Here is a 15,064-nt window from a genome sequence, read left to right as displayed (position 1 = left end):
TTCACAGGTGGCCCAAGCCTCCCCTCATCACACACAGAGGAACACCACTTGCACTCCTCTGTCCCCACCACGCCACCTCAAACACCCTCAAAGCCTGCAAATCACCCGTGGCTGCACAACAGGAGAGCCAGAGGCAGCCCAAGGCTCAGGGCAATCCCACTGGGGTCCAAGAGATGCCCAAAAGGACTTGGTTTTCTGCTCCTCGTGGTCTCTGGAGCTGGTTGCATCCCTCGTGGTGTTCCTGCGCCTCCCGCGCTCGGGCGGCCGCATCCTCCCGCTGCTCTGGGAAAGACGTGATGGTGCTGGAGATCCCACGGAGAAACAGAGGCCCCTGGGGCCTCATGGCCCCTGGTACCATGAGAAATCCCAGCAGTGGAGCTCTGGGGGCAAGAGAAGGGGCAGGCACTCCCTCCAGCCCCCGGCACACCATAAATCATGCCCGTATTTTCCCTCTGCCAAGGTCCACCGGCTTCGCTGCCTCCCCATCCCAGAGCCTGTTTTCTTTGCTGCTTATCTCAAATTAGGAAATCCACAGGAATTGCAGGCTGGGGAAGCTGTTTGTCAAGAGCCTCCAGCCCCTCGTGGGGATTTTTTTTTTTTATGAGGGACTTTTCATTTGGTTGCTGCTTTGTTTCCAGCCCTCCAGCCTGTCTGCTTGCAGTGGGAGTTCGCTGGAATCAAAACTGGAGAAAAGCTCTTGGAATTCACTGGACGAACAAAAGGGCTTTTGTGCAGGAGGATTTGGAGGACGAGGCTGCTTTCACTGCCACTACCTTCGTGCCTGTTTTCTCGGTGCCAAAGAGCACCTGCCCGTGGCACTGGAGGAGGTGGGCTCTGCCCGGGCACAGACATGTGGGCAGGGGCACGGACACCTCCCACACCTGCCAGCAGAGGAAGAGGAGCACAGGAGGGCAAAGAGCTTTCCAAATGTTCCTGCATCGTGGCGTGCAAGGCTTATCCAAGCCTTTGTGCTCCCTGCCCCTCAGGAAGGCAGGGTGGGCTCTGCTCCTCGGGGCAGCAGCAGCACCCTGAAGGGTCTCCCTGTGCTATGGGTGCTCCCCGTGCAGCCCCACAGAGGAGGGGCTGAAGCTCCCACAGCAACGTGAGAGCTGAGGGGATGCTGAGGGTTTGCCCACGAACTGGGCATCATTCCCAGTGCTCCACTTGCTTTTTTTAACTTCCCCTTATCCACCAAGATTTCACCTCAGCGAGTGACCACACGCAGCTACGAGGCTCTGAGCGACTTCCCACACGAACAGCGAGCAGGCAGCAGCAACTGTCCTATATTTAACATAAAAGCAGGTGCTCCATCTGCCTCAATGCAAATCCTGCCACAATGGGGGCAGGATTTGCCTTAAATTCATGTGCCACAGCCCAGCTACAAACACTTCTGTGCTTCCCAAACCCGCTGCTCCCTGGGAAACCTGACACAGTGAACCTCATACAAACACAGAATCATAGAATATCCTGAGTTAGAAGGGCCCACAAGGATCATCGAGTCCAATTCCTTTCCCCATTTCTCTGCAGAGCCTCAAACCCCAATTTTCTTAGGGTGATAAGATCCCCTCCCCATCAGACACCCCACAGGCACCTTTTTGCTTGAGCTCTCCCTCCAGTTTCAATTTTGCTTTTCAGGTTTTTTTAATGTGCTCAGTGCACAGATGGGATTTTCTCCCAGGGGATCCTGCAAAGTGTTTTTAGGGAAGCAGAGCGGGGGCCCTGCAGCAGAGCTTCACCTCCCCTGAAAAACCAAATCAGCTCCTGCATCTCCCCCAGCTGCCCAGCCCTGAGGGGCTGCTGTCCTGGCAGAGCCAGGGCCTCTTGGAGCTGTCGGATGTGCTGCCAGCACGGGAGATGCAAATTGCTTTGGAAGAGGAAGGTGACATTTCCACTCTCTGCTGTGCTGCACTCGCAGCCCTGTGGCTCTGGCTGGGAAGGCTCCTGGGTCTTGTTGGTGCTCAGATTTAAGCACGTGCTCTAAGCCTGTCCTAAGTGCCAGGCTGAGAGGGATCTTGAGTGTAAAGGCTGTGCCAGACCGCTGGCTTAGCCTTTGAAAGAGCTGCAGCACATCTGGGAACCTGCCACCTTCAGCCCCTTTTCCAGTCCCAAAAGGGACAACCCACACAGGGACACCGGGGGCTCCCCATCATCCCCCTCCTGTGCCCAACGCTGCCTCGTAGCATCCACTGGCAAAGCCATGTGGGCAGGAGCTGAGGCTTCTTCAGCCAAAATGAGTCAGGAGGCTGGAACATGGGAAAAGCAGGACTTTGCTAAAGCTGGAGGGTGTGATGGGCCAGGCAGGACTCCCCTGGGGAGCTCAGCCAACAGCCCCTTCGGGGTGTCACCGTCCCCAGAGAAGCAAGCACAGAGATTCATCCCCCAGCTCCTGCTCCACACATGTTAGAGCAGCCCCACTTCTCCATGGAGATGCCTCTACCCACTGAACACCTTCCCTGTGGGGTACCTGTCATGGTGTAACCACCCTCACAGCAGGATGGAATAAAATCCAGCTGGTACCACGGGCAATCCAAGGCACGGCTTTATTGCTGTTACCAGGTGCTCCAGGCAGCCACAGGAGTCTCAATTTACCAAGCACAGATTGAATTTGTTCAGCATATTATAAATCTGCACATTTCAACTACATCTCTGTCAGACATCTACTGCTGATGCTCTGCATATAAAACCTGGGGTTATCATTTTCTGCTCATGAGGAAAGCCACCTTCAGCCTAAATGAGCAAGTTATGTTCCAAAGAGAGAAAAGTGCTCATTGATTTGGTCATTCTGTGAGTTATGAAGCATCAATAATATTTACAGCCAAATGGGAATATCCATGGAAATAGAGGAATGTGCCCTCAGTGACCATCCTCACCTTCTGCAGAAGTCCCTGGGGAGCAGGAGGACTATGTTAATCCACGTGTAGGTCAGAAATTAGGTGGCAACCTCAGCCAGAGGTTTTCCTGCATTAGAGGAATGTCACAGCACCAGCAGCGCTGCCATGGAAGGAGAGGATCTGCTTCCTTGCCTGACATTTTGTCATGGGAAATTCTGGTAAAGGTTCAGCCAAACACTGTGCTTAATTTTTCAACATGGCTTTGACCAGCCTGACTTTGTGCTACCCTGTTAGACAGCTGTTCTTTAATGATTTAAGAGCTTATTTGCTTATTTGTATATCTGAATTATTAAAGACGGTATTTCATAGTTCTGGACAGTGCAGATGGGAGGAACTAACTCCTGCTCCCTCTGCTGGCAATGCCTCCAGCCAACGTGTAGGTCCTACTTTAAAAACATACAGGAGCACTATTCACAGGGAGAAGCCAAGGGAACTGCTGGAAAGCCAAACTCGTGTCCCCTCCAAGCCACCCAAGGCTCCAGCTCTGCAGCTTTGGGCACTGCCCCAACACCAGGACAGGACAGGAGGCTCCAGGGAATAACTGCCCTCCTGTTTATTGCTCTGTCAGCAATAACAGCTCCAGGAAACCACTGGCACACGGAGCTGCTCCACCAGCAGCAGCGAGTCTGTCCCACCACGGACAGAGCCTGGGCCTGCAAACACCTCAGCAGGGCAGGCTGGCACAGGCAGGGAGGCTCCAGGAGCTGTGCAGGTGAAGGTGGATGTGGCTTCCAGGGAAGCTCTTTAAAGTTCAAACCCATTGTAGCCCGAGGTGAGAGAGCATGACCTGCCAGACACCTGCTGAGAATCACGGAATATCCTGAGCTGGAAGGGATCCACGAGGAACATCAGTCCAAACCCTGCATGGGGCACCCCAACAGTCCCACCATTGTCCAAATGCTCCTGGAGCTCTGGCAGCCTTGGGGCTGTGCCCACTGCCCTGGGGAGCCTGGTCAGTGCCAACCACCCTCTGGGGAAAGAACCTTTCCCTGAGATCCAACCTGACCCTGCCCTGGCACAGCTCCAGCCATTCCCTGGGGTCCTGTCACTGGTCACACAGAACAGAGATCAGTGCCTGCCCCTCCACTGCTCCTCAAGAAGAAGCTGCAGAATTCTATAAGGTCTCCCCTCAGTCTCTTCTCCAGGCTGGAGAGCACACGCTTGTGTGTCAAATACAGAGCAAGCAGTATGGAAAGAACAAAAGCCCTTCCCCAGTTTTCATCATGCCATTTTATCTCAACTTGGAAAACACACTGAAGAAATCCATTACAGCACAGCACTGTGGCACCAGGCAAGACTTCTCCTTTTTTCCCTAATAAAGTGTCCCTGACACAACTGGGCACATTTTTTTCTCTCCCCATATGTCCACGTGGATCAAAGCCCGTCAGGTCACATCTCTCCACCCAGCTTTCTAAACGAGGAGCTGAAAACACAAACCTCTCTTTATAAGCCTTTCTGTCAAAGCCTTCACAGAACTCCCCGTGCGAGTTTTGAGACTGTCACTGCACTTACACACACACACGCTCTCCCAAAACTGATCTTGCTTTCTGTGTGCAAGAGCAGATAAGCAGAAATGGGAAAAAAGAAGAGCAGAAATGAGGAAAAAAAAAAAAAGCAACCAAGAGCAGCAGGATAGCATAAATCATGGACACAAATCCATAATGTCCATCCCACTTAGCAACCGGGACAAAATACATCCCAAACCTTGTAAATTCTTATGCGTGTGCTCAGCCCCAACCAAGCACATTCAGTCCCACTGACTCCTGCACGAGGGCTTGGATGCTCCAAGTTCAGCACATGCACATGTAGCTTCAAGATGAAAACACCAAAAAAAATCCTATTTAGTTTCTCCTTTAAGGGGAAAGAAAAAAAAAAACTCTTCAGCCCCTACTCATCCAAAACAGGGCCCTGCTTGGGTACAGCTGCTCTGACTGAACCTCAGGATTGCTCCTGCCTTTTTCAAACAAGCTGCTGGGAAAGGAGCCCCCCCTTTGCAGGAGGTGCTGGCTGGGGAGATGCTGCACAGGATGGGCCCTCAAGGAGTGTGCTCAGAGGTGAAGTGAAGGGCTGATGACACTGGAAGTGCTGGCATTGTTCTGGTCTGGCTGCAGGAAGAGCCAGAGGAGGAATGCTCTCCTAGTGCAGGAAGCTGTTCCAGCCCCTTATCAGACATAAAGCTTCTGATTTCTTGCGGGGGAAGTACCAAATGTTTTTTGAGGGGAAGAAAAAAAATAGGAGAAAAAAAAATAGGAGAAAAAAAAAAATGACCTGCTTAGCTCCAAAGGAAGTTGCCCAATGGCATGAATGAGGCTGAGGGGGTGCCAGAGGCAGCCTGTGGTGCTGCCCAGCTCAGGGCACATTCCCCTGCTGCCACCCCAAAAAGACCTGCAGAGGTGCAAGCCCTGGGGTCCTTCTCTCTGCCAAATGCTGCCAGTTCAGCCCTTCCTGCCTCCATAAAAGCAACTTACTACTGATCATCCCTGAATGCAGCTCCTGTGCTGCCCTCCCCAGCTGCCAGGGGCTATTTTGGGCTCTCCCCCTCCAGTTCCAACGCTGTCGGGGGGCTGGTGTGGGATGTCCTTCCATGCACTGCACCAACCTGGTATTTCAGTTAATTTGTGGAACTGATTCCTTGGCAGGAATTCAAGTTTTTTCCGTAGAGATGTTCCAAGTTTTATTAGCAATGAGCAAATTGCTGGTGTCCTTGGGAAAGGTAAGGAAGTCAGAGTCTGTGTTAATTGCCTGTATTTTTTTTCCAGAGGGTATCTCCCAAAGGACAAATCTGTGCCACACAGCACAGCTCTCTGGTTACACAAGGACCTGTCTATATAATAATGGCTATCTTGGCTTATTGTACAGATATCTGAATAAACTTCAATTTCACATATATTCACTATTTTATCAGACTTTGTGCCATGTTTCAGCCAAGCACTCCCTGTCTCCAGCCTGGTTTCTCCTGGTAGGTTGTTAGAGGATTGTGGTTTTCATCTCTTAAGAGTTAAAAAGCAGAAAAATGCTTTGGAACAGGTCAAAACCCAACAGTATTAGAGCATTGCCTTTCTTCTGCTTTAATAGGCTACTCTGACAACCTTCTGCTTGTTAAATGAGAGAAAAATCTGTGGGCATGCAGTGAAGGTCAATCTTGTGGTTTTGGAAAGCATTTAATTAACAGAGTTAAGTACCAAGGTCTGCTTGGGAGGGAGTTCTGCATTAACCAGCATCTCTCTGTTCAGAGGAGCAAACCTGCAAGAGGAGACAGCAGGACACATCTACAGCTCCACAGCCCAAACTTCAGTGCTGTTCACATTTAACTACAGCAGCTTCCCTGTCCTGTTGCTACCTCCCAAATGTGGAAGGAGTTTGGAAATCCCAGCCAGACCAGAATCTGCACCTCACTAACAGCAGAGTCCCAGCTGGCCAGACCCTGACCTTGTTCTGCAGGGGCTGGGGTGGCCCATTGCACCTTCAGGGCCTCTCAGGGCTGCCAGAGCCCTGTGCTGTGGCTTGTGCTTCTGCCTGAGGCACTTTTGCCAAGTGCTGAAGTTCAGTGCTTAAACAAATCTACTTAAGATGTAGCTTAGCCCAAAGGGGGTTTGGTGACAGCGTGTAAAGTCCCTGTCTTTTCTTCACCCAACTGGCAGAAGAGGATGGCTATTCTCAGCTCCTCCAGGTGTTCACTCCTTGAATAAAACTACAATAAATATCCCATATTTGTACTTTAACCCTGGGCAGCCACAGGCACAAACCCCACGGTCCCAGGCTGACACCTCCCTTCTAAAAGGCCACAGCATCAGCTGTTTGAGAGAAGGAATCAACCCCAGCCCTCACAAAGCCACACTGGGTTTTATTTCTTCATACTTTTGCAGCACTGCAGACCCTAATTGCAGGCAATTAAAGCAGCCCTAGGAAAAAGGGCTGTGCTGAAACCAAAGCTGGGAAGTGTGTCTCTGAGTGGGGGCCAGCTGCCAGCACTGGAGAAGTGCCCTGGAAGAAGGAGCCGGTGCCCAGGGCCCTGTGAGGTGCTGCACAAACCCTCCACGCAGAGCTGGTGCCAGAAGGGCCCTCTCATCTCGTGTTCCCTGGTTCTTAAGTGAATCCTTCACCTCCTGCCTGCAGGTACTTGAGTCAGCCTGTGAATCCAGCGGGCTCTGGCTGGGGCTCCTGCACACGGGAGGTGATGAGAGCAAACAGAATGGAGCAAATCCAGGGAAAGCACCACTGGATGGTTTGGGTTGGAAGGGACCTGAAAGCTCATCTCATTCCAACCCCATGCCATGGGCAGGGACACCTTCCACTAGCCCAGGTTGCTCCAAGCCCCATCCAATGTGGCCTTGGACACCTCCAGGGATACAGGGGCAGCCACAGCTTCTCTGGGCAACCTGTGCCAGGGCCTCCCCACCCTCACAGGGAAGGATTCCTTCCTAATATCTAATCTAAACCTACTCTATAAAGTCAGTAATGAATGCTGGGTTTGCCTTTAAAATCCTCCCTCTCCCTTCCTTTTTGGTGCCAGTTCTCTGGGAAGGTCTGTCTTTGTCAGATGGGGACTTCCATCACTTTGGAGCTGTCAGAACAACGAAAGACTTTTGAGTCCTTTTCTATATCTGACCTTGAACTACTGGAGAAGCAATAAACATTCATAAGATAAATGATAATGTGGAGTGAAGCTGTAATTTTTATAACTTGTTGCTTGAGTGTGAAATAAGCCCTGCTGAAAACACAGGAGAGAGGAAATTCGGGATCAGACCCCACTGCAGGATGAACTCAGGCACAAAAACATGTTACCTGGGACTTCTACAGAGCAGCCAGAGGATGCTCTGAGGCCATTTGGCACTGATAAGCATGTTTCACTGAGTGTAATTACATATTTTTGTTTAGAAAAAGATTCTCCTTGAAAAGCAGCTCCCAAGTCCGTGCTGATTCAGCCTTCATTAGAGGCCTCTTATTGCAGACACAGTGAAGTGTTGACTCCTGCACTGATTTGCTATTGCTGCCTTATCTTTGGCATCTCATCTGCAACTTCTGCTGGTTTTTTCTTTCCTTTTTTTTTCCCCCCACTGTTTCCATCTGAATGCAGTAAAAGTGGATGCTGCTCGGGCTTCAGTTCCCCTAATGATTTTTGATCTTGCCCGTGTGCAGGCTGAGAAAATCCAGCCTTGATTATAAAATTGCAGGCTAAGTAGGCTAACAAAACAGCAACGGCAAGAAACTGGATCAGCTTTGCTCTGTGAACTTTTCCTGCTCAAATAAGGGGAAAAAAAAATGCCTTTTTCTCTTACAAATATGAAACCCTACCTCAGCTGCAGAGGCTGTTTGCAGCACTCAGATTCCTGCAGCCCAAAAAAGCCACGGCCGCTGCTCCTACAGCAACTGGGAGTAGCCAGAGCAGCTCCTGCCCCAAAACCCTCTCCTGGTGCCATCAGATGCTGCTCTGACCGTGCCTGCACAAATTCAGGCTCCTGCCTGACTCTGGGATAGCAAATCCAGAGGGATGTTCAGCCCCAGCAGCAGACCAGGATGCACGAGCGGCTTCTCGGAGCTTCCACAAAGGATGTTCTGCACCTTGTCTGCACCATCTCCAAAGGAAGGGTGACTCAGAAGTGCTTTAGCACTCCAGAGACTTTCATGGTGGGATGAACCCTCTGAAACATCAACGGGGTGTTTGGAATTCCTGCCTGAAAAGAGTGAGGTTTGAAGGATAGGTTTAATTCTGGCTCTGAGGCGAAAGAAAGCCCTACAAGCAACAGTCTCGAGACTTCCCCTCTCCAAATTGCTTTTTACTGAGCCAGGGTTACTGAGCAGGGGACACTCTTCCATTCACACTTGTAAAAGTGCAGAATGTTGTGGATTTGGAAAACAAAAGCAGAAAAAGCCCCAAGTTTTTGCGCAATGAGCAGATAATGGAAATTGCACTGAATGGCCTTCACCACTTTGCCACCACAGATCATAATATCTGTCATGGCACAGCTCCAGGCTCCTGGATCTGCCTTCCTGCTAACACTGCTCTAGCTGATAATGCTAATCCCTTAAACTATTCCCAGACAGGCCCTAAGGAAGGGAGTTAAGTAACTCTACAGGTAATGAAACAGATTTTTTTTTTTAATTATAGCTCCGTTCATGTCTAAAATTAAAACAACAGTCCTGCAATTTATCCAGGCACTGGAGACTGACTCAACACTCCACACAATAATGCTGCTGGTGGCCAAGCTGCCAACTCCAATGCACCTCAAAATAGTCCCCCAAAACAGGAGTGAATGCAGCAAGGGACACCTGTGTGCTCAGGTGAGTCATTCTTACCCAGAGGTACCTGTGCCACCCGCTGCCAGCAAAGCTGGGACCGGCCCAGCACGTGAAGTGCAGAGCTTTGCCTTTGGAGCTGGAGCAGGAGCAGCCCTGTGGGCAGGCTGAGCATCAGGAATGCAAGTTCATGGGGTGAAGGCATGGAACCCCACGGGGAAGGGTTGGGAATCCTGACCAGGACTGGGCTGTGGTCGTCCAGGTGCATTTGCAGAGGGCTGCAAGGCCATCCCCACTCCTGTGCTAGCAGAACTCCCATACTGGTCTTCTCTCTTCCAACTTAAAAAAGGGATCAGAGCTTTTTTTCAGGTGTGTTGGTTTTCAATCCTTTTCTCAGAGGCTCCCATAGGTGTTGCTACAGCTCTTTTCAGCAGGAAAAAATGGACAAGTGACAACAAACACAGGTACTGTTTGGAGGAAAAAAGGCAACTTTTCAGTCACCTTGTGTATTTGCAACTACAGGACCCAGAACTTGCAAACCTGTGTTCCAGTAATGCCAGTGCTCTGGGAGGAATGAGGTGTCTCATCTCCCTAAATTACTCCTGTGGTTTTAATTGAGCATCATTTGCTTCACCTTAGCAGCTTGTGTGTGTGTCACAGGAGGGAACTCACCCCGAAGGAACCTCGGAGTTTTTGGTGACTGAGGTAACAAAGCAGCAGCACTTGGTGTGGCAGCGAGGAGAAAACAGCTCTTTGCTCCTTTTCCCCCTGCAACTTATCACTTTTATTGCTATAATTGCTTCTACAGTTTAAGCTTTTCAATGCTTGTGTGCTGTCCCTGCCAGGCACTGGGGAGGTGCTGCCCTGACCAGCACGTTGCTGCTGTCGTGACACGTCAGGACATGGGGACAGGGCACCCTAAAAACGCCTCCTTAGGGCTCTGCAGGGGTGCAGGCAGCAAAACACAGCGACTGCAGGGGCCCAGCCAGGTGTCTCAGCTCCCCAGGCACAGCAGTGATTTGGTTTATGCCAAACATCATCTCCAGCCAAAAACTCCCTACCCCAACCAGCTGGTTTTCCCTCTTCCCCTGCTGGTTAATTCCTCCAGCCTGGCACTGCACGAGGCTTTTAAACCTCTTTATAAACATTTGCCCCCTCTCAACCCAAAGCAGGTCCACAGGCACTCCCATCCCTGCAGCAGAGCAGGCAGCACACGCAACAGGGCGAAGCTAATTCAACAGGGTATCCTTAAAAAAAATAAATAAATTAAAAATAAAGCAACAACTCCAACTGAAATCGGCTGTTTGCTGCTAGTCCAGGCTTTGCTAGGCTTGCACCTGGCTGACCATGTTCCCTGTGCCCTTGCCAGGTCCTGTGTCATGGGAGTGAGTGTGTGAGTGGGGAGAAGCTGAGGTGGTGCTGACGAGGCAAAATGCACATTGCACAACCCACAGGAGCTGCTCACGGGTTAATCTTACACCAGCAACAACCTGCCACCTACCTAGGATTTAAAAAAACAACAACTACCACCGTTTAGCCTCTACATCTGCTCCACTGAGACTTCTAGCTGGGGGTTGAGGGGGAGGAAGAAAAAAAAAAGAGTGTTTCACATAAAACTGTAATATTTTGAATAGGTGCAGGGCCTGTGGTCAAAGTCCAGAGGGTACACACTCAGCCAGCATCACGTGGGACGTGCTGCTCATAATCTCAGTCTTCCCTCTGCAGCTCAAGCACAGAAAACTGCATTTGAAACCACAAAGTCAAAGATCAACGGGCAGCAATATTTAGCTTGAGCATCGCTCCTTTCCATGTACTATTTCTGAATCAGTGCTCTAATGGGAACTGCTGCCCCTCCCCTTTTCTTCTTCCAGTGGAGAAATCTGCATATTTGCAGGTGGCTTCTCCAGTGTGGGATTCTCCAGGGAGTGATTCCCCTCTTCACAAGGAACTTGGGAGACTCTTGGATACATCTGCTGCCACCAGAGTTGAGATTTACAGCCTCAAACTGTGCTTAGCTTGTCATTTATATGGACTTCTGCTTTTGTTTTCCCCCTCTTCCAAAATCATATCCTATTAGTCATGACAGCCAAATGGGCCCTGTTTGGGCAGCAATTCAACTTCTCCTGAGCTCCCATCAGCATCAAGTCCCACTTGTCTAGAATAGGCTCACCTCTGAAGGTGAGGAACAGGCTGCAGGGACCTGCTGTGCCCAGGGAATTTTGCTATGGATTGCTCCATCCAACAAAAAAAAAATATCATTTTGCAACTTAGGGAATGAAGGCAGGAATGAGCATGGGGTGAAAGGCAGATTTGAACTGTATTTTATATTTTGATGGACTCCTGGGGAGCCCATCGGGGTCCAGGTAACTTGGCTGAGAACTATGAGCACAATGCTGGAGGCAACTGCTCTTCCTACCATGGAAAGGCCCCGAATAAAACTGTTGCTTCTGAATTCCAGGGGGAGTTTTGACCTTTGCAGCCCATGCTGTGGTTGTGCAGGAGGCAGATCAGCTCTGCTTGCTCACGTGGCACAGGTAGGGTCCCCCTGAACGAGGTGAGATTCCTTGCAGGGAATAAGCCTCGCGCAGGAACAACCCTCCTGCTCACATGTTCCCCTGACAAGCTGCATCAAAAAAAAAAAAACAAAAAAAACACATTAATCTCTGGCAAATTCTCAGAACAACTTTGGAAAGGATTCAAAGCAGGGAGAGGGTTCAGCAGCTGGCTGGGGCTCTGGGCTGTATTTTAGAGAGCTGACGAGGAACCTCCTGTGCAGCACATGAAAGCTGATCCCGAAACACAGATTATGCCTCCCTTAATTCATCCCCAAGAACGACACCTCTGGTGCAAAGCCCCGGAGCTGAAACCCCTTCCCGAGCAAAACCCCGGCCTGAACAGCTGAACTTGGGAAAGTTATCCGTGTAAGGAATTCCAGCTCAGACACTGGGATTGCAGAGCACGGGATGGACGGAAAAGGGACTCAAGAATGATGCCATTCATTGGGATCGTGTTTTGTGGGTTGGCTACTCCTGTTTTCCCTTTTTCCTGGTGCCGAGGAGGACAGAGAAGGACAGGGCTGGGGAGCACAGAGGCTGAGCAGCCCCTGGGGAGGGTGGGCTGCAGGGCCACCAGCACAGGTCCCTGCCTGTCACCAGCTCTGCACACTCAGGTTTTCCCACTCTGAGGCTTTTTGGGGACCCTCAGGCAGCAGCTGCCCCTCCTGCCCCTCCGAGGGTCTCCCAGGGACCCCCCAGCCAGGGGCAGAGTGCTGTGGGTATCACCAGGTCCAACCCTGCATTATCAAAGTTCCTTGGCTCTTTCTGTCGGAAACTTTTACAATTCCCTGCTTGGCTGGAAAAGATGACTGCAGCAAACCCAAATTAGGAATAAATTATACAACAACTTTACATTTTTCTTACAAAGGAAAACTGTGTGGCAAGAGCTGTGCAAGCACCTCCTTCCCCATGTCCTCCCTGCAAGGATTACTGGGAGAGGCCACTGACTTCACAGATGGCTTATTAAAAAAAAATAAATAAATAAATACAACAAGAGGCAGCCCCCAAACCCAGTCTGGGACCCGCTCCCACCGGGCCATGTGCTGCCTCTCACCCCCCCAATCCCAAATATGTGCGAGGGCTGCAGGATGCAGGGAGAGCCAAGCTGCAACATCCAATCCAAGCATTTAAAAGGCTCCAAAAGCTGCATCTGTGTGGCTGCTCGCTGACATATGGGCATCTATTTTCACAATGAATGGCCGGAGCAACTCCTCCTTAAACCTCTCCGCCTGCTCTTGCAGGGGCTGTTGCATTCCCACAGCATTTTTGCAATATTAAATTCTCCACCTCCTCCCCCCTCCCTTGCAGGACACAAGGCAGAGCCGCTCCGGAATAACCACCGAGTTAAACGCGAAGAGCGAGCGCTCGCCACCACGCTGGCAAAAATAAATCACTGCTGTCCCCTTCCCAAACCTCCCTCCCGCTGCCTCCGGGGGGCCGGGCCCCTTTCTGCCCTCCTGCAGCTCCGAAATGCTCCATTTCTGCCCTTTTGCAGCCTCCAAGTGCTCGATTCCTGCAGCTCTCAAATTTTCAACTTCTGCCCTTCTGCACCTCCCAAATGCCCCAATTCCTGCCCTTTGTGCAGCTGCTCAATGCCCAATTTCTGCAGCTTCCAAATTCCCCCATTTCTGGCCCTTTTGCATCTCAACTTCCTTTTGCATTCTCAACTTGTGCCCCTCTGCAGCTCCTAAACGTTCCATTCCTGCAGCTCCAAAACGCTCCGTTCCTGCAGCTCTCAACGTTCCATTCCTGCCTTTCTGCAGCTCCCAAATGCCCAATTCCTGCCCTTTTGCATCTCCTAAACGCTCAGTTTCCACCCTTTTGCAAGTTCTAAATTCTCAACTTCTGCCCTTCTGCAGCTCCTAAACGCTCCGTTCCTGCAGCTCCTAAACGCTCCATTCCTGCCTTTCTGCAGCTCCCGGATCCCCAATTCCTGCCTTTCTGCACCTCCAAAATGCTCCATTCCTGCCTTTTTGCACGCTCCGAGCGTCCTGGTGTGACAAACCCCCGCTGCTGCCTCTGACCAAAAGTTACCAAATATTAAAAGGGGGGGGGGGGAGAGGAATGGGTGGAAAATGATCTCAGCCCTGGCACGAGAACAATACTTTCCCATGGAAACATAGGTATATATTTAATTCCTAGTAACTCCACTCCAGTTTCACCTTTCATCTCCTCCGCGGACTTGTCTCAAAGTTTGCTTTAACCCCGCACCGAGCGCGGCTGCAGCTGCTCCTCCAACACCCCCTTCCCCTGCGTCCCGGCCGTGCCAAAGGCGGCCAGGGCTCGGTAATCCCGGGAGCGGATCCCGGCTGGAGCCAGCGCGGGGCTGCTGCGGCGCAAGGGAGCAGGAAATGCGGCGGGAGCTGCACCGGGAGCTGCACCCCCGGGACACGCGGGCGTGCAAACACGCGTGCACCCGCACACTCGCATGCACCCGCACACTCACATGCACCCGCACACTCACATGCACCCGCACATGCAACTGCACGCTCACATGCATGCGCACATGCGATTGCACACGCACATGCGATTGCACACTCGTGCACACGCACATGCAATTGCACGCTCGCATGCACCCGCAGCCGGCGCTGCACCCCCGAGCTCTGCGGGCGTGCAAACACCCGTGCACCCGCACCCGCACTTGCAGCCGCTCCTGCACACGCGATTGCAGCGGCTCCCGCACACGCGACTGCGGTGCACATGCAAAGGCGCGCAGCCCCGCACACGCACACGCACACGCACATGCACACGGCCGTGCAATTGCACCCGGCCGAGGTCCCGCCGCCGCCCCCGCAGCCCTGGCTCACCTCGGGGCTGAGACATTGTCCCCCGCCTGGCCTGGGGGGAAGGGCGCGCACAAAGACTTCCCCCGTGCGGCTCCTCCAAAAGGGGCGAGTTGCCCGAACAAAGATGCGGCGCTGCGGCCCCGCTGTCCGCGGCCAGCCCCCGCCTGCAGCGGGGCGGCGGTGGCGGCGGGGCCCGCGGGGCTGGGCCGTGCCCGGGCCGGGGGTCCCTGCGCGGGGCCGGCGCGGCTGCACCTACATGATGGGCCGGGGCGGCCGCCCCGGCCTCGGAGCGGCGGGGGCGCGCACTGCGCGTGCGCCGCGGCCGCGCTGCCTCCTGGGGGATGTAGTTCTGCTGTGCCCCCCGCCATGGCCGGCAGGGGGGGCGAGAGGGGGGGCCCGGTGGGGCGGGGGGGGTTCGACCCGCTCCGCTCCAAACCACGGCCCTATTTTCTGTTTCAAAACATCCCTTTTCTGCCGCTCCTCCTTCAATTTTTTCTTTTTTCCTTTTTTCTTTTTTTGTGTTTGTTTTTCTTTTTTCATTTTTTCTTTTTTCTTTTCTTTCATTTTTCTTATATCTTTTTTCTTTTTTCCTTTT

At 52.1% G+C, this 15,064-nt stretch overlaps 1 protein-coding gene across 1 annotated transcript in view; it reads right to left on the bottom strand.

Moving 5' to 3' along the window:
• Positions 1-14,715, bottom strand: part of MAP2K6 (mitogen-activated protein kinase kinase 6) — a 53,298-nt gene extending 38,583 nt beyond the window's left edge. Inside the window, exon 1 of the mRNA XM_064676131.1 lies at positions 14,491-14,715. Coding sequence (XP_064532201.1) covers positions 14,491-14,506 — 16 coding nt within the window. The 5' untranslated portion in view covers positions 14,507-14,715. The remainder of the gene's footprint in view (positions 1-14,490) is intronic.
• Positions 14,716-15,064: the final 349 nt, after the last annotated feature.

This window comes from Pseudopipra pipra, chromosome 19, assembly GCF_036250125.1.
Source record: "Pseudopipra pipra isolate bDixPip1 chromosome 19, bDixPip1.hap1, whole genome shotgun sequence".
Classification (NCBI taxonomy): Eukaryota; Metazoa; Chordata; class Aves; order Passeriformes; family Pipridae; genus Pseudopipra; species Pseudopipra pipra.
Note: the sequence above shows the minus strand (reverse complement) of the source record. Positions and strands in the feature narration are given on the sequence as shown.